At 42.5% G+C, this 21,634-nt stretch overlaps 1 protein-coding gene across 1 annotated transcript in view; it reads right to left on the bottom strand.

Annotated features, from left to right (window-relative positions):
* Positions 1–6,532: 6,532 nt before the first annotated feature.
* The window catches only part of ptch2 (patched 2), a 32,803-nt gene continuing 17,701 nt past the window's right edge, over positions 6,533–21,634 (bottom strand). The window contains exons 11-22 of the mRNA XM_060931309.1: positions 21,465–21,557; positions 19,656–19,781; positions 18,823–18,941; positions 17,902–18,653; positions 16,934–17,076; positions 16,648–16,828; positions 16,280–16,560; positions 15,553–15,690; positions 15,304–15,446; positions 9,616–10,006; positions 8,987–9,509; positions 6,533–8,860 (exon numbers count right to left, since the gene is read on the bottom strand). Of these exons, the coding sequence (XP_060787292.1) occupies positions 8,826–8,860; positions 8,987–9,509; positions 9,616–10,006; positions 15,304–15,446; positions 15,553–15,690; positions 16,280–16,560; positions 16,648–16,828; positions 16,934–17,076; positions 17,902–18,653; positions 18,823–18,941; positions 19,656–19,781; positions 21,465–21,557 (2,925 nt within the window). The 3' untranslated portion in view covers positions 6,533–8,825. The remainder of the gene's footprint in view (positions 8,861–8,986; positions 9,510–9,615; positions 10,007–15,303; positions 15,447–15,552; positions 15,691–16,279; positions 16,561–16,647; positions 16,829–16,933; positions 17,077–17,901; positions 18,654–18,822; positions 18,942–19,655; positions 19,782–21,464; positions 21,558–21,634) is intronic.

Raw genomic sequence — 21,634 nt, 5'->3', positions numbered from 1 at the left:
TGTCTCATGTGATTTCATCTTTTCCATGTTGATGAATGACAAATGGAATTTGTCCGAAGTGTCAACTCAGGACGTTTTGAGCCACAGAGACAGTAATTTTTTTGTCCATTGCCAGTCTTTACTAATAATTCTGCGGACGATGATATGTAATGACACTCATCACTGTGTAGCCATGGTAACTGACCTGACTTAACTTGACTTTTTAGCCTGAATAGCACCACCTGGTGGTTAATTACCATTATACACCACTTTATTCCAGGATGACCTGTTTTGCAGGACTGCGAAATAACTGCAGTGAGCCAGTGAGAGTGAAATCAGTACCAGTCTGCCTTTCTTTTTCTTCCTCAGTACACGAGACTCAATTCTTCCCACTTCTATTGCCGTGGCACGCCTATATTGTAGCATGCATCTTCATAGTCATGAATCTACATTTGTGCACGGCTTCAAGCGCCCATATATGGGCAGAAACTGAAACCCAGAGCACCCGAGGACACATGTGGCCCCGCTTTCAACGCCCCTCAACATGTTGCGCCTGACCACATGAAACAGCTTTGCCAGTCTCCTCTCTCCCTTCATTACGTTTTATTACCACTTGGATGTGTTTAATTATAATCTGGGGAAAAAAAGACTTTTAAACCAGAGTGCACACCATACAGTGCACACCACCTTATGATTATTACGCGTTTCGTTTTAGAACCAAGACTCTGCTATGTGCACTGAGCTGTTGTGACGCACAATTTGTAGGCAGCAACCCACAGAAAGGTCCAAAGCAGAACCCCGACATCACAGGCATTCGAGCCATTATTGTCTTAACCAAGCACACCACTTCTAAACACTGGGTTTGCATTACAAGCGCACATTTGGGCCCTTCTGCAAACAACACAGGACCAGAATGAATCAATTAAACAGGCATTCCGTGGGTTCCTGTTTATTTAAACATGTTTACGCGGCAAGGGGCCTGTCTGCGAATTCATATTGTTCCCGCTCGAGAGGAGGAGAGATGAAAGATTGCAAACACATTTGTTAGCTTGAAGCACGTTGTATAAATATTGATTGTGGGATTGATTGTGATTAGGAGCCTTGGATCTATAACTCAGAGCTGAAATATGTGAGACGACTCCATCATCGCTGTGTTCATTTGCACGGATCCAGAACGTAGGCATTTTTCTGAAAGCTGCATTCTACAGTTGTACAATCATCGGCTATCCGTTTCATTTCTTTGGTGGTGCAAAGAGGAACAACGTTGTCCAAAAAGAGCACATTGCAACGTAAACCACAAAAATACTATAACACTACAAGACATAGGCCGCCAAATAAAACTTTCATGAAGAAAAGAAATGCGCCATGGTCTAACTATAAAACCTTCTCAAAACAAACCACTGGGTCAGCGAGGAAAACAATACATAAAACCGTAATCTCTTTTTTTCCTCCGTCAACAGAAGACGTAAAAATGATTGCCGGTCTATAAAAGACACACACATGCCCTTTTTACTAATCCGCCCAAATGAATTGAGGCAACTGTAGCCACTCATCTTGTTGACCACCCAAGAAGCCAAACAGATCATGTGTTGACGTGTGTTGTCTTCCTCCCCCCCCGCCACACACACCTCTTTCTTTAGCGCTTGCTTTGCTGCCCCTGATCCTCGCCACCTACATGCAGTGATCAGTTGTTCCCAGCTGCCTGTGCATTTAGGCTATTTAGAACATCTTTCAGTCAGTGCCAGATGCCATGCTCTATTTTCCAACTGTCTTTCCCCCCCCCCAAACATTTCCACCAGCCCAATTTATACATCCACTCGCATACAAACTCGCTCATCTCCCTCAGACTGACACCCACGTTCACTTCCTGTCTTTTCCCATCTCAAGCCTCATCTTGCCTGATAAGGGTGATTCCCATGAAGCTTATAGGGAAGCTTCTGAAACCGTATTTCGTGTCAAAGTCACCAGGGAAACATCAAGAACTGCTAGCTTTTGGGTTCAGTGGAGAAAACATATAGGAAACTTGAGTTCTCTCTTTTTGATAATGCTTTGATTTAAATTTGGATGAGATAAACAGAACATATCAGTTACATAGAAATGCAAACTTTTGATCTCAATGAAGAATTAAATAATATTGGCTGGCGTTGAGTGGTATATCACAGGGGTTCTCAACCTTTTCTACTTTAAGGCCCACCTATTCATACTTGTACTGAATCGGGGCCCATTAAAAAGATCCCCAATTATTTTGGCTCATCTATTCTATTAGAATCTAATAATCTATTGTAAAGTGTATTAATGGGATGCGACATCACTCCCTGTTACAGATGGGAGCCCAGGAATTAAATAAATGCAAAAAAAACCAAACTGTTTTTAATTGTAGGTATTGTATTTAAAACTGTATGGATGTGCCAGAAGCCAAACCCATGCATGCAGGTCATTCTCAGTCAAAAGGGATTAATGATCCAAAAGTGGAGTCTGGTCCATTAACACAAGAACTTATTGCCATGTTTGTGTCCAGCAAACAAGCAAGTTATTAAAACCAAGACATGGATACAGAAACCGCTCAATGGGATTAGATCCTTACATGCTAACAAAGAAGGATTTTTCCTATGAGTTGGAAAATTATCCATCCGTTGAGTTCCCCGACGTCTCAAACTACCTGGTGCTGCAGACATCGTTCTACACGGACACACAGATGAAAACCTGAGTATTTAAACAGCGTTATAAACATGGCTAGAAACAAACATGACCGTGATAATGATGATGCTTCACAAAGCCTCTGTGAAAACAGCGTCCGTATCTGCATGTGCTGATTGCACTCAAATCAGTATCGTGTTTTCCATAACGACCGGGTCCCAAGCGTGTGCGCACAATGCACTCTGTGCCTCATTTTCATCAATAACCCATCGCAAAGCATCACGAGCTGTAGTGTGACCGTAGCTTAATGAGGCAGATGTGACGTCGGATGCAGCCCAGCAATTGTACCCTACTGCGAGTAAAAATTAACTTCAACTTGAAAAAAATTTGCAGCCCACTAGATGGCACTTCACGGCCCACGGCCCAATGGTTGAGAAACACTGGTGTATCAGATATAGTCCATTCAGCTAGCATGAGATTGAACGAGTCGAAGACCAGCCAATATTATTATTATTATTATTATTATCCATACACGTTCCTTTTGAATGTTCAACGCATATTTCTCTTTCAAAATTCTCTCAAAATCTTCCGTATTTAACAAAGCAAACCTGGCAGCCATGTTTGTTTAAAAATTGTCACAGTCGCTCGCTAGCGTGGAAGTTTTACATCTCTGACATGTGATGTCATGTTGTCTTGACAACCATGCAATATCGTAAACCATATTCAACGCTCATTCTCCATTGGGTAGAGTGACATCATACATGCGGGATAAGCGATATGCTAACAATATTGCATGCTATTAAACCAAATAAATGAAACCCGCTAGAAGGGAATAGAATCGTGTTTTTATTCCGTCAAAAGTGTCCTGTATGAATAAAAATGTACAGTGTACAATGGGAAAAAATGGTTAATACTCTTATGCACAGACTACCTATAAGAAAATATTTCTGTAGCTTTAGTTTACATATTATATATATGATATTCTTGAGGTCCCTTCTATAAGCAGTGTTGATGTGACATTTTAAATATCATTTTGTTCTTTTTATACCACAGCAAGTTGTCAGTAATTAATGTTTATTACTGAACGAATGATGCACTGTTTATTCGTTATATAGTTCAGTTTAATGTTATGGAACATCCACAAAACAAACTAGTTCCTGTTATCACTTGTGTTCAGAGGTGGACAAAGTACCCAACTTCATTACTTAAGTCAAAGTACAGATCCCACTGGTCAAATGTTACTCCGATACAAGTGAAAGTTGTCCAGTCAATTTTTTGCTTAAGTTAAAGTACTGAAGTACTTGCTTTTAAAAATACTTCAGTATTAAATGTAAATTTTCTGTCAACGCATCGTTGTATTATTGCCACAACGCTTACAAAACCTAATACCTCTCAAGCAACCTACTGGATTTACGAAATGAACACTTGCTGTGCCATCATGGTGGTTTAACGTTAAGCTAGCTAGTCAGTGAAGCTCCACCTGACATGCTAGTAAACTCTTTTCAAACTCAAAATCATATTGGGTAGCTAACACTACTAGAAAAGAAATATTTCTACATTCTGTTTATTTGGCAAGATTATGCTAAAACATTTCTGAAAGGACTTCAGATAAGTTAACGTTATTCATGTTAGCGTAACTCCGTTTTTACATGCTAGCTAACAGTGTCCAAGTTAACTAGCTATGTGTTAATGTTAGCCGTGGACAAGACGACGGCAACTTGACTAACCAGACTGCATAGCTATTGCAACATTATCGCTAGCTCTAAAAGCACAGACAACTTCATTGCAAGCTTTCTCTTGTAATAAAACGTTTACATCCCTCAATATGCTTCTGCAGGTTGGACGGCGAGTTTTTGTAGGCCGTGATGTGGTTCGTTTTAGGCAAACGAAGCAAACATTTCAAATGAAATGAATCTTTACTCCTTTCAGAAAACTGAAACGCGGGTTCTAGCTACCGTATAGCCATGAGTGCGTGCATTCTCCAGAAGAACCGCCTCCTTCCATTCTGCCATCAACTGATCATGTTCAAATAATGCTGCTGAGAAATCGTTGAACTTGATTTTATACAGTCTATGGACGTGATGTGACCCTAGTGATTACTGATCGGCTGTCTCAGTGTCTCCTGTGAAAAAAACAATCACGTTTTAGAAAAGAAAAGAAAAAACATCCACTTCATAGTACCAAGTAAGACCTTGATAGAAATGTAGTGGAGTGAAAAGTACGATATTTACTCGAGTAAAAATCTCATCTCATTATCTCTAGCCGCTTTATCCTGTTCTACAGGGTCGCAGGCAAGCTGGAGCCTATCCCAGCTGACTACGGGCGAAAGGCGGGGTACACCCTGGACAAGTCGCCAGGTCATCACAGGGCTGACACATAGACACAGACAACCATTCACACTCACATTCACACCTACGGTCAATTTAGAGTCACCAGTTAACCTAACCTGCATGTCTTTGGACTGTGGGGGAAACCGGAGCACCCGGAGGAAACCCACGCGGACACGGGGAGAACATGCAAACTGTGAGGCGACAGCGCTAACCACTACACCACCGTGCCGCCTCGAGTAAAAATACTCAAGTAAAAGTACAGATACTCAAAAAGTGTACTTAAGCACAGTACGCAAGTAAATGTACACCGTTACTGTCCAGCGATAAACATTTCCTCACTTCTTTCTCAAAAAATTCAGCCTGTCATGTTACTGAGAAACCACTAGCTCTTTCTGTTGCGAAGTCTTTCCCGTGTCTAAAAAAAAAAACCCCTCTAAATTTACACCTTTACGTACTTCAGACTACCACATCCTCCACCTGCTTTCATCTGTTTAATCAGAGTGTATTAATATAAACTTTGCAGCTGTCCGTCAAAACCATGCTGTTATGGGAAATTCTGACCAATCAGAATCAAGCATTGAAGAGCACCGTGGTATCAAGAGACTGAAAGGGAGCTCGTTATACTTTTAGTTTGAATGTTGTTTTATTGGAAGATGTTTGTAGGGGGAAAAAAAAACGTTGTGCCGAGCAAATGACTTCATAGTGTACAATCCCGTTAAATCCATTTCTGCCAAAGCATATGATGTCATTTGGAGCGTACAAACTGCAGAAACTCGGACAGGAACTCGAAAAGCCAGAGATGTATCAGATTCAGACATGGGAGGCAGTGTTGTGGGAGGTGGAGGAATTTACAGTGTGCTCCTTTCATCTGCATAGGTGGGCTCAATGCACACGGGACTCTCGCCTCAGGACTCATAACAATCAAACAGGAAATGTGAAGCCAGGTTGTTACACCCTATACCCTCCCCCACTGCACCTGAGCAGCTTGTTCCCTCAAATCACCTCACACCCCAGCCCTGCCAAACACACACAAACACATCCTGTGGAGCCCCCGTAAGGAGAAGGACCTCGGCATTGTACTGAATATCACTAGAACTGGATAAGAATTCAATCCGCGTCTATTTCATAACAGTTCACGAGGCCTTTTTTTTTTTTTAAAGAAGAAAAGAAAACAGAACAACGTTCAAGTTGAACTTTTAACGTTTATTTTGTTAGTTGAATTCTTATTAAGGGTGACGGGAAATGATGGTCACACAAAAGTTGTGTTTTTTTCTTTCTTTCTTGCACATAGATTTCTGACGTCAGTGTTTCAGACAACAAAAAGATATTTGTTCAAATCTTTCGATGAAGAAGAAAGGCAAGGACATCTACACAAGGTGGACAGCGACAACCACAAACCCCTCCTTCATTTTCCAAACAGAATTTCTTCTCATCTAACCGCAAATAATAAAAAAAAGAAATCCTCCACTCCAAACAACTTTACACCCCCCCCAGAAAAAAAAGCAACAAATAGATAGAATTATATATATATATATATATATATATATATATATATATATATATATATATATATATATATGCATTTATAATATATTTACTCTTTAAAAATATAACATCAGTCTAGTGACTAACATCTGTACAAACTACAAAAATAAAATTTTTTATATAAATAATTCATATGGCATGACATACATTTCAAATAGAAGTACAGGACCCCCATCCCCTAGTCTTTCCTTTCTGCTATCTCACCACGTCATGTACGTCATGTACATGTATACTGTGGATCGCTTGCTTGACTTTGTGGTGTTGTATTTTGTCGTCTTTTAGATTCAGTAGCTACATATTGTTCCGTTTCTAGTTCCGTCACAAAAAAAAAGAAAAACAAAAAAGCTGCCATTTAAATCTAATGTTTCCCTGGGTTTAATCTGGCAGTGTTGTGACCAGTATTGAAAAATTCAAAATCCAAGAGACGGAAAAGAAGAAATACTGGCTTGAATGAGCTCTATGAGTGATACACTGGCCTAGCTGGAGAAGCCTGCATGAGAACAACCTCATCCACCATTACACAGGACTTCAACTATGTATTACATCTAAAGCAGCCAAAAAAAAAAGGAAAAAAAAACAACAACCTGACCTCCCTTTGTACTTAAATAAGATTCTCTTTCAGAGTGACATTTGGGGAAAATGATAATTCAAAGTTGACCATATACACTCGCTGGCCACTTTATTAAGAACACCCATACATCCACCTGCCGTTTTATGCCGTTATCTAATCAGCCGATCTCTTGATAGCAGCCCGATGCATCAAATCATACAGATACAAATCAAGAGCTTCGGTTAATGTTCACTTCAAACATCAGAATGGGAAAAATTATGATCTCAAAGTGTGACCTTCATTGTGGTATGGGTGTCGGTTCGAGTGAGTATTTCAGAAACTGCTGACCTCCTGGGGTTCGACAGGCGACAGTTCTGCGGGTAGAAACGAACGCCTTGTTGATGAGAGAGGTCAGAGGTTGGTTCGAGGTGCCAGGAAGGATTTAGCAACTTCCTCATAGCAACTCTTTACAACCGTGGTGAGCAGAAAAGCATCTCGGCATGCAGCAGCAGAAGCCCACGTTGGGTTCCACTCCTGCAGCCAAGAACAGGAACCTTAGAATCAAGAACAAGTTCCTATTTATTAAAGTGGCCGCCGAGTGTATTTGACCTGCTATATCTCTCATAGCTTCAGCAGGTGCATTGTAACAAATATGAGACTTACTCACTGTATAGCTAATGATAGATGGTTTTTTTTTAAATCTATCTTGCTGCCCCTTAAAATATTCAAGTGTATCGACTGCAAAAAAAAATAATAATAATAACTGACCTCAACAGACAGATGAGACAGTGAGAACTCTAACGTACTACAGACAGAGGAACCTTTGGGATCAAGTTTAGGACCATAGAGTGTCATTCAAAGTGTGTCCTTGTTCATGACTGTCCAATTAGTACAGAACTACACCAATGTTAAAAAAAATATACATATATATCGTTTCCAATTGTATATAAAATAACAAAGGCACAGTGGTTGCTGTCAATAAAAAAAAAAGTCAGGGAGAAATATTTCTAAGAAATGAATTCCTGGCGATAAAAATGAATGGAATATATGTCTAAGTTTCTACGTTACAGTGCAATCAAAGACAAGACACCATCAGGGAACACGGTGCAGCGGGAGCTCAGCGGTTAATGTCCTGTGTCCTGGAAGGTTGTGAGTTAACATCCCTACACTGCTAGAGGTCCACTGCTGGGCCTTTGAGCAAGGCCCTAAAGCCTTAACTGCTCGAACTAGATTCCATCTCTCTCTCTCTCTCACGTCACATTGAATAGACGTGTTTGCCAAATGAATACATACAGTATCAACGTAATGTAATCTGGGGACAAGCTGAAAAAGTTTGCAGTGTAAGAATATGTTAATGTAATGTTACAGCTTACATCGAGGAGGGGGTACTACGCATTTTCAAGGCAAATCATCTCATCATATATGATGTATAGCAGCAAAAAAAGAACACTGACCTTTCATTTTCAATAACCTAATATTTAGCTTCTCTGAATTTTTACATAGAACACATTTCTTAATCTTTACAAAAGAGGAAACAAAGCCTATGAATCCTCTTATATATCTGACTTTTACAGAAGAGAATACACAAGTGATACAGTACTCTTTTTTTAAATAGTTTTCCCCTCTTTTAGTATATCATTTTAATATCTTTTCAAATAAATCCTCTTATCTGTGAGGTCTATGTACAGTTCAGAAAGACAGAGCATAGGGACCTCCCAAAACAGCCAGAGACAGATTCCAGACAAAAGGGGTTGTGGGATTGTAGGGGTAATGATGTGTGCTGTCTAGCAATCTTTGGCTGTTTGGGTCCATGTACCACCTGCAACATACAAAGAATGGAAAAAGGAAAAAACAAAACAAAAAGCGCACAATTAAAACCTTCAATCACTTTTTTACATACAGTATGACTTGATATTGTTGACGTGCAAGCGGTTATGAACCTTACCTAGACCCTGTTTAGCTTGATGCTGGTTGTTATCTAGGGATTCCAGATCTTGGAGTTGTAAAGAGTCTCTCTTGGAAGGCTGATTAGCTCTCCCGTAAGTTTGTGAAGTCCTCTTAGAGCTCTCAAAAGAGTCCGATACGCTATCCTCAAAGACCTCGTGCATGGTACCCTGATATGACCCCGGCAGATTGGGGTGCACTGACACGGTTACTGAGGCAGTGGCTGTAACCATGGTGACAGTGTTGCTTGGCTGCTGCAGTGTATTGGCACCATGGGGCAGAGCTTTAGTCCTGTTTTGCTGTGGCCCTCTGCCTTGCTGTAGCCTGGCACCGCAGTGAGTAGTCCTCTCATGACAGTATGCGCTGTCATTGGGTAAAGGGTGTTGCCTAGATCCCTGGTACTCCGGCTTGCCGTCCCACCGCGTGATCTGTGAACTGATGGAATTTACGGCATTCTGGCCTGCCTCACTGGGTGGATCTTTTGGACTCGTTGCAGATGGAATTTCACTATAAGGTTTTACCACCTAGGAAATACAAGGCATCAGCTTAGTGATGGCAACTAACAAGAAGTAAAACCTGGAGACAGCAATGTTACTACTTTATTGACTTTATCCAACACAAGAAACTTACTGTGAGCTTCGGAAAAGATGGGTTCTTGCTGGCCTCCAGCAGGATGTGGGAAGTTGGCAGCTGCGTAGGTGTGGTTATGTAGGCATTTCGGTCACAGTGCTTGTAGTCTTCATCACCAATCCCAGACGTGTTGGTTGTTTCGGAGTAGTACTCAGAGTCCGAGACCTCAGTGAAGGCCTGTCGTGGTGCTCTAGGGATGTGCCCAGCATAGTAGCCATGGTTGTTCATAATCCTGGGCATGGGCTCAGGTGAGGGACTGGAAAGACCATTGGCATTATTGGGAAGAATGACTTCAGCTGGAGGGCCCACGATTGATAGCAGAACAGGCAGCAATACCAAGCCATTTAGAATTCCCAACAATGTCAAAATGGCCAGCACTGCAAAAAAGTACCTTTGGAGGAAACAAAAGTGGGATGGCACATTTTACTTAACAATAGCACACCAACAATTAACATATGCAACTTAAAGGTGACATGATCTGGCTATTGTCAAAAAAAAAAAAACAGTGGGTCCTAAGTTCTGTGTTGCTGTCTTTCTCCTCCCACCATTTCCTCTTGCCATGTCTTCTCTCCTGGCAAACTGACAAATCTGGAGAGAAATTCCTATGCTCCATCTTTGGCGCAAGCACTCTCTTTCGCTCCCTCTGGGAACCCTCATCTATCACCACTGCACTGGCACTTCCTGAATAAGTGTGTTTACATTAGTGAGCGGATTCTACACGTCAGAAACACTCACCTCGTTCCAAAAAGCATGCTCTCTTGCTCTCGGTCATAGCATATTCTTATTAACCCCCTCTGTTTCATGACTTCTGCTGCTGCTAATGTAATTTCCCTCTCAACAACTTAATATCCCATTTCACTGAGATCTCATTTCACACCGAACAAGATACATCACCTCTGTATTTATGCTGGGCAGGCCAATAACTCATACCACCCCATCTCTAATCCTTCTTCCTCCTCCTATGTTCACGTTAGACTTAATCACACCACAGCAGCACAGGTCTCCTCTGTACAAGGTCAGACAATAAAACAATAACCCCAAGAGCCAAAGGTCAAATGCTTCCAATGGTCACCAAATCCAATAGCAGTGACTGTTTTCTTATTTTGAGTAAATCTGGTCCATAGTAATCCTGGATGTAGACAGTTTAAAGCTATCAGAAATACCATCCATACCCAGTGGTGATAGCCTGGCAAGCCAGACTAAATGTGAATATTTAGTCTGGCCTCGATCCGTAGACATTTCCGAAGCGGGTAGGAGGAACAAACCACTGTCTTTCAAACTGTCTCTGTGCGTATAGGCCAACGCTCTGACCAATCAGCGCAACAGTGACTGTGACGTAGTCAGAGCGACAGAAAGCAGTGGGGGAGGCCTTGAAATAAATAATTTTTCAAAATGCGTATCAATTAATAAACAGGTTCTAGATATTAAGAAGTTTGGAGATAATGACCACAAGTTTGGAGTCTGTACCACATACACATTTTTTTCCAAGTGTTTTTCAAGGGTTTGCTTAAACTGTTTTGAGAGTTTTTATTTAGTGGTGTTTGGTGAAATAATTTCCCTTAAATTTAAAATAACGGGAAAATAAGAAACAATCAAAAAGGAATGTTTCAAAGCTGTTTATTAATTCTTCGTACTGCACAAACTAGCCCCATCCTTTTGGCTACGAGCGGAGCTAGCTGGTAGATCAGACTTTTGCCATAGCCGGTCGGCAAAACAGCGAAAACGTCCTTCTTGAAAAGGAATGAGCGGAGAGCCTCTTCCTGCTCATGTTTCAACGAAAACTCCAAGTCTAATTCTTCTAAAACTGATTCCAAAGCGGAGTCAAACGCGCGCTGTCTACTAGCCGTAGCCATCTTTCCTGTTGCGCTTTCTCCAGCGTCGCGCAGCTTTGTTGTCACTCCTGCAAAAGCCCGCCCAAAGAATCCAAACAAAAACCTTGCGTTGTGATTGGCGGGCACGATTTGATGCCCGGGGTGTTTTTGTTTATATGGTGCGAGGCTAGACCCATTCGCTAGGCAAAAAATATTTTTGCCCACTAGGCGGTTGGGTCTAGTTTACTAGGCTACAGTGGTGAGGTATTAATGCCGACAAGAGTGTAGCACTCGGCAGGTTGAATGAAGCTCTACATTCAGTAGAGCTGCTGTCATTGTGCTGTGCGCCCCAGCTGGCGTGCTAGAGGAGAAGCAGTCATAATGGGCTGCAGAGCTACGAGAATCTGGGTCTCTGGGTTTCAGCTCATGGCACCAAAGGAAGACTTGCCCCTCACCACAAGAAAGAGAGTATGAGGAAAATTAGAGAGTGCGTCAGTTAAAAGCTCAAACATACATAGACAATGTAATTTTTCTAGCTGTGGTGCAGATATCTGGAGGTAAAGAAGAGAAAAACAGAGTCTGTAAAAATAAGGATGTGGATTCTCGGACTTTAAGTGTTCCCTTTAACAATCCATGCTACACACACCCAACATCTTCCCTTATGTCACACCCAACAGAACTGGAATTAAGTTAATCTCTAGAACATCTGCTGTTCGCATTCAAGTTTTAGAGTGGAAGCTACCGTCCGTTGGCCAATGAGTCCACAGGTTTGTCTTGGCTAGCTAAGGTTGGAACTGTAATTACCTAATTTTAGTCCTGATCCACAGTCAAGTGGATTTAGGGGAGGTTTACTTGTACTTCTCCAAAGGGAAGTGTTTCACCACTGTTCTCCTGACAAGTGCACAAGACGGATAAATTAAGTCAGGCTAGAATTCTATGCTGCCATGCAAAGGCAAACTGCAGTATTGGCATATTGTGTCGGTGGCAAAAGACAGTCCAATAGCGAATAAGTGACGCTATCGGACCGTCTTTTGCCACCGCCGCAATATGCCGATACTGCAGTTTGCCTTTGTACGGCAGTATGCCACACTAAACACAGAGACTGAGCTAAAGCAAAGGATCTTTCAAAAATATGAGGAGGAAATGTGCTCTCATTGTCTCCATCTATCCAGTCTTGCCTCCTTCTACCTCCCTCACTCATGCCTGCCTAATTTAAAAAAAAAAAAAAAGCTGAAGCTTTCTGCTCAAGTGTGAAACACTTTTGTTTGCAGCTAGCTTTGTTCACACAGGGGTCCTGTTCACATTAACATGTGTCCTGGGTGATCGGGTCACAAGTGGACAGTCGAGACGCATAGCCGTTCACACCTGGTGTTACGAATACATCTTCAGTGACCACTTGTGATTGGATTTCATACATCATTTCCACCGGAGAAAGGCACATGGATTATGTCAGTCTTACATGCCATTTATTTTAAGGCAGGGATGTCCAAAAAATTATATTTCATGTATCTTTACAGGCTGTTTTAAAAGTTTTAATCGTATGGTCTTCTGCTGCATCACATTTAATGGTCAGCTAACGACACTTCTAAATGAATCGGAGATGAGATGATATGGGAAGCTATAAAAAGTAACGGTTTTTGTCGCTGCTGTTAGAGCATCGTCCTTATTCATTAGCCTAGTGATAGAGAGATTAACCGTTAAGCACAATTTCCGAAGTCTCACAATAATGCCCTTTTCCAACTTGGGCAATCAAGCTTATACGTCCCACATGATCTCCAAATGTGGTCTGGGTCATTGGATCACAACGCGTCTTTTAACAAGACATCTTTGACCACACCTGTACTTTAGCCATGGCCTAATGTTTAGAGAAGCAGCTTTGGGACCAAAAGATCACCGGTTCGGTTCCCTGGACCAGCAGGAATGACTGAAGTGCCCTTGAGCAAGGCACCTAACCCCCAATTGCTCTCCAGGCTGATCTGGGTATGTTGTCTATCGCTTTGGATATGAGTGTCTGCTAAATGCCATTAATGTAATGTGCTGTCCACTTATGATCTGATCACCCAGGATGCATGTTAATGGCCTGGTATCTCGCATTCATGCTGCAATGCCCTTAACCTGTCAGATTCTGACTAGGATAAGCACTTGAGGGAAATGTCCCAGGAGTGAGGAAATCAATATTTTCAAAATGCTTGTAATATTCCATGTGAAAACACACGAGCTGTTGAGAAGTTTTAAAAAGCCAACTCTTGCAGGCTGTATTGGAGTCCACCTTTCGTTTCTGAGAGCCATTCTGACTCCCGATTTCCTGTATACATGAAAAGACTAGAAAAAAGATAATTGTTTATTTTACTAAGCCAACATTCTGAAATTTGAATGTAATTTATTAAAGCTGCAAAAAAAAAAAAAATACAGAGGAAGAAAAAAGTGAAAAAAAAGTGAGAAACCATCCATGGGCCCCACTTGGGTTAGACCTCCAGAGTAGACCTAGTGTTAGGAATTCTGTTGTTTATATAAACTGTAATCTTTTCCATTCCGAGTCAGGGGTTGGAAGGGGTGGCTCCTTCTGAGAGGGGCTGCTGAGCTTGTTCTGGTGTTTATTCAGTGTCCCACCGCCAGGAGATGTTTACAGGACCATATTTATGCTACTCCCCAGCTAGAGGGCCTGCTTACTCGTGCTGTCTCTCCTCCACCCTTTCTCTCTCCCTACATCTAAACAGGACCTCCCAGTGTGAATGCCCCAATGCTGGCACACTGCACCCTCCGAATGGTTTGCTCCAACTACCCCGCCCATCCCACCCTCCTCCCCCAACTCCTTCTACTTTACCACTATCCTAAAAGAAACCCCCTTTCCCAAACAACCAGACTACACTCTTCTTCCTCCTTTCCACCTCCTCTTTATACAGCTTTGTCTCAATCTTTAGGATAAAGAGGAAAAAAGGAAAAAAAAAAGTCCTTTCACCATCTGACTTCATTCAAACTCTTGGAGAATGTCTGAACAGTTGTGGTGCCAAGAAGCCACCCTGGGGGTATTTAGATTTTTTTTTCAACGTACTTCTCTGTTCTACTCTCTTCTCTAACTAAGCCATTTTTATGTTGTGGGCCTGTTTGAGGCTGCTCTCAAGGTTGTGGTCGGGATCCAGCAGAGCCCAGATTCAGCAGAAAAACACTACTATTTGCTCTTTTTTTGAGCCAGACATTTAAGTGAGACAGGGAAAATAGCAGGCCAAAGGCAGTGCTCCGAGGCTTTTTGAATTTTGGTCAAGGCATGCCTGACCATTTGAACCCATTGATGAACTGGGCAAACATCCCTCTTCTGTGGTGGCCTCTTTAGGCACAGAAGCTCTCAACCGTATGATTGGATATTTGATGTACTCCCCAAGAGAAGGGTTGAGAATGTGTGTGTCGCCACCCAGTGAGTATTTACGTGTTTACGAGCAGCTGTTACACACTCTTAATGTTTTCTACATTTGTTCTAGTGATGAAGCAAGACTACTAAGGGTGGCCTGAACTTCTGGAGCAAGAGTGACGAGACCAGGTGAGGAGTGAAAGATGGCCACCTGCACACCTGTCCCTCCTGCTCTAACCCTGAATACCAACACAACATCTGTTTCTTTGCCTAATGATAAAAATACCTAAAACTCTTAGCTTACACAAAACCTGGACTTATAGTAGTCTGAAAAGCAAAAAGAAAAACACAAAAAGAAACCTCCATAACTCTGGACAGGTTTCAGTATGTGAGAGTAAGTGGGCCAAAAATATATATATATATATATATATATATATATATATATATATATATATATATATATATATATCGCCAAAGCTTAATGTAGGGATTATATAATCAAAAGCATGGGTAAGACTGTCAATCACTCACCTCATGATGAAGTCAAACTCAGAGCCAGCCAGCATAAGCACTCCAAGTAGAGTAGAGATGGCACCATCCATCACAGGTGCAAACATGTGCTCTAGAGCCACACTTGAGCGCGTGTTTCTGTCCCCGATGGCAGTCAGGAAGCCCTGCAAAGCCCGGGAGTGAATCAGCCACTGTGTATACCCTTCTTTTTAATTTGGAAATTAAACTCTGAGTTTCATAGCTAAATTCTGATAATGTTTTCTTCCTTACCAATGCAACATGAACAGTAAACTCCACTCCAATGCCAACAGAGGCAATAAGGATAACCACAGGGATGGCACTCAGCTTGATACCGATCAGGCCCATAATGCCAAACAGCTCTACTGTCATCATAGCCAAGATGAAAACCTAAGGAGGAAATTAAGACAGTTTTGTCAAATGTGTAGCATATCACCAATCTTGAGACGTCTTTGGTTGGGCAAAAGGCCCCACCACCTTGCGTGGAATGTTTCCCACTTATTAAACTTACAACCACCCCCGCCCACCACAAACTGCCCCCATCCCAAACACAGCACTGATTAATGGGTTTAGCAGACCAAGGTCACAATTGGGCAGATCTGTCCAGTCCCCAAATATCTGGACAAAGGCAATTTCAAGTAAAAGGTTTGAGGAAAGCTTTGCCACTCCTTTGCATTTCTTTAAAACCCATCTTACAGCGCCAAGTAAAATATAAATGAGTGCGGTAGTGTACACATGGGTATATGTGCGTTAGATCCCTCTGGACAACCTGCCCTTCTCTCAGAAAAGATTCTTGTGGGACAGTGTTATTTAGATATATGAGCTTACCGATGCCCATTAGTTAGTGCCACTCTGACTGACAGGGAAGAAAGTAATTCCATCGTTGGCTTCTGAACTCAACCTATGCTAACTTTCCAAGCTAACAAAGCTCTTCTTGTGGAAATAGGTATAAGCAGGGGAAGGGGAAAAGTGGACTTACGATAATTCCTGCTGTCCAGGGATTGAGCAACAGGATGGCACACACCAGGAAGGTGCAGGCCAGCACCACACTGACAGACAGCAGGAACCAGTGGCGCAGACCAATGTACTGCTCCCAGAAAAGGAACGGGTATCCATTGGGGTAGTTTGGGATGCCCTTGCGCATAAATTCTTCACAGACGGAGCGCACACTCTCAATGGCCTCAATGAAGTCTGAAGCCTGCCGAAGACCATTCAGGTAGAAGGGGAACTGAGCAAACTCCAGAGGCTCAGCAGCTGGGACTGGGAGAAAAAGACAGGGCATTAAGACACAACATGTGCACAGACATAGAACAGTTCATCGAGAAAGAGTTTAAAGAGGACACTTACTACGTAGGTTCTCTCCAGTGGTATCATATTTGTCATGGATCCACTCATGAGGGTGGGGATAGAAATTGGCCTGTGATGCAGCATAGCCTAGTGGATCATTACTGACCCATACAGTCAGGTAGATGTAGAAGACCTCTTGGGGAATCAGACCATCATTATCTACCAGGCGGCGAGATGTCAGCTAAGACAGAAACAAGTCTGAATGAATACTGGCTTCTGCACCTTAACTGAGATATCAGACACACCCTTAAACAATCAAACACTGAAAATCAGATTTTACACATACCTGGCTGTAATTGAATGGCTCTTTTTTCGAGCCAGTTTGAATGAGGAGTTTGTAAGCTAATGCTCCATCCTCAGTACCATTGCGGTAACTGTCATAGGTGATCCTGCCTGCTTCCCAATCAGCATCAAATGCAGCTTGGAGTCCTATTAAAAAGGAAATCTTATATTAGCCTGAATTTCAAAAACAACTAATGTTTGTCCATTGAACAACCTGACTTTCTTAAGGGAATTAGATGACTCAGTACCAATCCATACGCACAGACACGTAAAATAAAATTCCCCCATTCCCCAAGTTAGGGAGTGTGTGGGAGTTGAATAAACCAACCAGCAAGAACCTTTCATGCCCTTCAAATTACAAAGTATGGCAACGGCTGAAAAACAATTTCCTCAACAATTCTTTAATTACAGAGATCTCCACACAAAAAAGGAAATAGCACAGGGGGACAGGCAGAAAGAAAGACCCTTTGAACCGCCTCCAGTTTCCACTTCCTTTCAAAATATCGGTCTTCTTTTCACTCTAAACTTTATTTTTTTTTCCTGAACCAGCTCTAGGTTCTCCTTCCAGTTTATTCTGCTTTTTTTTTTAGTCTATGGCCAGGTGCAGAGGTTATAAGCAGGCAGAGATAACCTCTGACCCTTCCTGATCTTCCTCCCTAAGGCCAAAGTGGGAGGGGAAAGATGACAGACAGGCTTGAACTTTCACTGAACTCTTTCCTTTACCTGTGCTCGAGCAAATTTTCACTTTACGCGAGCTGAAATACCCAGTCCAAAGCTGGATAGGTCATCTATAGTCCCAATAAACCAATCTTCAGACAAGTATATTGGTGCCTTTAAATTATGGCATTACTTTATGATGGACTTGCCCATGGAAACATACATGGTAAAGCATAAAATGTTCATTAACACACCCCCCAACAAAGCCTTTTCTGTATGCGTGGAAATGATACAAGCAATGGGATGAGTTCTTACCTCGGAGCCAGTCATGGAAGTAGTGGAGCCACATGCGGGGCAGTTTTTGATTACTGTCTCTTACAATGTACTTGACCGAATTGAATGCGTTGTGAAGTTGCAGGAGCTCGCGTTGAGAGCGGGCATAGTCAAAACCATCCATTGTGACCAAGTACATATTATAGAAAGAGAAGTACTTGAACTGGGCTGAAATGAAGTCATACTCCTTTGTGTCCCTGGGCACAATATCCGTCAAGTAGAGGCCATCGTGGACCATGGTGGTACCATAGAGGCCAAGACTGAGCAGTGCCACAAATACCACCACCACCACTGTCTTCGTTTCAGGCTTAAGCAGCAGCGGTGCATACTTCTCTCGCGCAAAGCGGGGCAGGTTCCACTGCAAAAAGGGCAGAGGCACGCACTCGCGTCCCATTTGAGGCTCCTCTGCTTGGGCTAGCAGGTCTCGGGTAGAGCTGGAGGGCATGAATAGCTGGGAGTCGTAAGGGTCAGCAGCTGGTCTGGGGTCTGGAGGTGACAGCACCACAGAGGGAGGGCTGGTGGAGATCTGAGACGTTGGGGGCAGAATGGTGACAATGTGCTGACCAGCAGCATCACACTGGGTGAAAGCCTGCACCGTGGTCGTGATGTGGGTGCTGGTGGTGATTGTGGAACCAGCAAATGTTGGGGTGGCTGGACCATGAGGGTGAGTGTGGTTATCATTGGCATCAGAGAACTCCTGACTCTGGATCTGGATTACTCGTGAGGAACATGGGCTGCGCAAAGGTAGATACATAAACAACATTGATGTGTGACCCTATAAGGTTTAACATGACGTAATAAAACATCTTTGAATACACCAGTGTAACTGACCGACTGAATTGAACAAAGTTAGTATTAACCAGGTTTTTCTCAGGTATAGTGTCTATAGTCTGTGATGGCTACCTGTAGAAGCAACAGAGGATGTCCAGTCTTTTGTCCTTGCGTCTATGCAGATCCAGACTTAGGATTGCAGGGAAGATGAGCAGGACCATAGCAAAATTAAACACCACCACAATAGCAGCCTGGAGACAGTGCAAAGTACAGGAGCGATTAGAAGAAAGGCACAGAGCTTTCATTTACAACACAGAACTCCACAGCTGCTGTCTCGACTTGATAAAAAACACTCTTTGCATTCAAGCTCCCTTACTGTTTTAGTGCCTTGAGACTGAATCCTGGATAGTAAAATATGCATCCTAAATCACACAGCTTTACCCCCTCCTTCGGCTCCAAACATAGTCAACAAGCAAGTGAAAGGGGACTCCTAAGGATACGACTAGCCTGAGCAGTATTAACCCCCCAACACACACACACACCCTGCCTGCCTGCCTGGGGCAGACATTATACTCCATATCACTAAAGAGCAGGACCACCCAGTGCTTGCTGAGAGAGATCAGAGAAATGTGGGTTGACAGCTTGGTGATATACTGAGTATTCACACATCCTATTACTCGCTCTTCTCTATCTCTCTCCCTGACTCTGTAGAAGAACCTGAGAGACAGGCTTCGTTTTTAGGTAGACAGAGGGGGAGCAGCCATAAACATAGAGAAAGAGGGATGGCAAAAAAAAACCACCCTAACAAAAGCAGTCAGTCGTTTATTATGTCTACTCTTCACTGACCTTTTCAGAGTGCTACTGTTCCTGCCGGCTTACTAAATAGCCTTCACAAGGTGCAGACGTTTCCAGGTTTCTCACTCACAAATTCATACACACATGCACGCTCACAGTCCGAGTGATACCTGCAATGAGAAAGCCCGAAGGGCAGGAATGGGCACGAGGGCTGCCATGAAGAAGGCGATCATGTTGTTAATAGAGGTGAGAGCCACACTAGTGCCAGTCCTTCTGAGACAATCACCAGTCCTTTCCTGAAAGAGGGAACAAAGGGCACAAAGTAAACACACAGTCTAAATGCAGCAGCACAAGTGGAGATATATTTTTATTATTCTATACACATTCACTGGATAGGAGCAATCGCACGCTCTGATTGGCTACTCTACTACTAGGCTATCAGCTCATATACCGTGAGTAGAGAAAAACAAAATGGCGGCGCGTGCTGCTGAACCAACCGAGGACGAAATAAAAACTCATTCCAACAAAAAGTTTTTATTTATCCAATTTGCAAAAAATAAAAATGCTCTGTTTCTCAAAATCCAGTGACTGTGGATAGAATAAAGTTATATCTCTAAAGTTTTTGAAAGTCTAATTCTTGAAAGAGTAAGTAACTACATAACTACCACCGACAATCAGTTTGGCTTCAAGCCTAAGCATAGCACTGACCAATGTATCTATGCACTGAAAGAGGTTGTAGAGGCATATAGGAGACAGGGCTCTACTGTCCTTGTAGGTTTTATTGATGCTTCGAGAGCTTTTGATCGTGTCAATCATTTTAAATTGTTTAATAAACTCAAGCAAAGGGGAGTCCCCAGTAGTCTGGTACGAATTTTAGCTTACTGGTACTCTAACCAAAGTGTGCGGGTTAAATGGGGGAACATCCTATCTACACCTTTTAATGTCAGTAACGGGGTACGGCGGGGGGAATTTTATCTCCAGCCTTATTCAATGTTTATATGGATGACCTGTCTAGGCAGTTGGGGGCATGCCAAACAAGGTTGTATGGTTGGTGACGCGTTGATTAATCACTTCTTATATGCAGATGACCTTACCATTCTATCCCCAAGTAGCAGTGGGTTCCAACAGCTCCTCAATATCTGTTCTGATTATGGGGTAGAGTTTGACATTAAATATAATGCTAAGAAGAGTGTGGTAATGTTTTGTAGGACCAAGGATGATTTCAAAATCAAGTTCCCTCCTTTTTATCTATCTGGAGAAGAGCTGGGAGTAGCTAATGTAACAAAATATCTGGGGCATATCCTAACTGATACGCTGGGGGATGATGCCGACATTAGCAGACAGAGGAGAGTGTTATATGTCCAAGCTAACATGCTGGCTAGAAAATTCCATCACTGCACTACAGATGTTAAAGTCAACTTGTTTTGAACGTACTGCTCCCCTCTTTACACAGCTCCACTCTGGGTTAGATACAAGAAGGAGAGCTTGCTCAAGCTGAAAGTAGCTTACAATGACTGTCTCAGGATTCTTTTGAAGAAACCAAGAAGTACTAGAGCAAGTGGGTTGTTCTGCAAACTAGGTCTAACTACATTCACGGCACTGGTGAGAAATCTCACCTTTAAGTTTATGAGCAGGCTGGACCGCTCTACAAATCAACTTATTGCACAATTAGTAGATCCAAGTCATAGCTCTGTTAGGTACATGCCTGTGATTTTGGAACACTGGTATGAGTGCCTTTATTAGCTTTTTTATGTATATGAATGTGTGGTGTATTGTTTTATTGATGTATGTATTGTAACGTATTCTTTGTGGGCCTCGAGCCTGTAATAATAATAAAGTTTAATAATAAAATAGTTATTCCACTCAATCTTGTCGTACATGGCTTATAGCCAACTCGACCCTACGTGCCTTGTCGGCTATCACCTCATGTACGACTCGATTTTTCGTGGATTGCGGTAGCATATCCGAGAGCCTCTTGCCTTGAAGGGGATGTTGGAGCCAGTCTCTGTGAAAGAATGAGCCAGAAGGAACATGTCATCCACCCCTATACCCAGCGCCAAAAATGGCAGCACCTGTGGAGGATTACACCGTTCTGTCTTAGAATCTGTGCGAAATAAACGGTTATGAGAAACAAGGCTAAAGCATGTTC

This window comes from Neoarius graeffei, chromosome 1 (genome assembly GCF_027579695.1).
Source record: "Neoarius graeffei isolate fNeoGra1 chromosome 1, fNeoGra1.pri, whole genome shotgun sequence".
NCBI lineage: Eukaryota > Metazoa > Chordata > Actinopteri > Siluriformes > Ariidae > Neoarius > Neoarius graeffei.
This window is presented reverse-complemented; position numbering and strand designations above follow the sequence as displayed.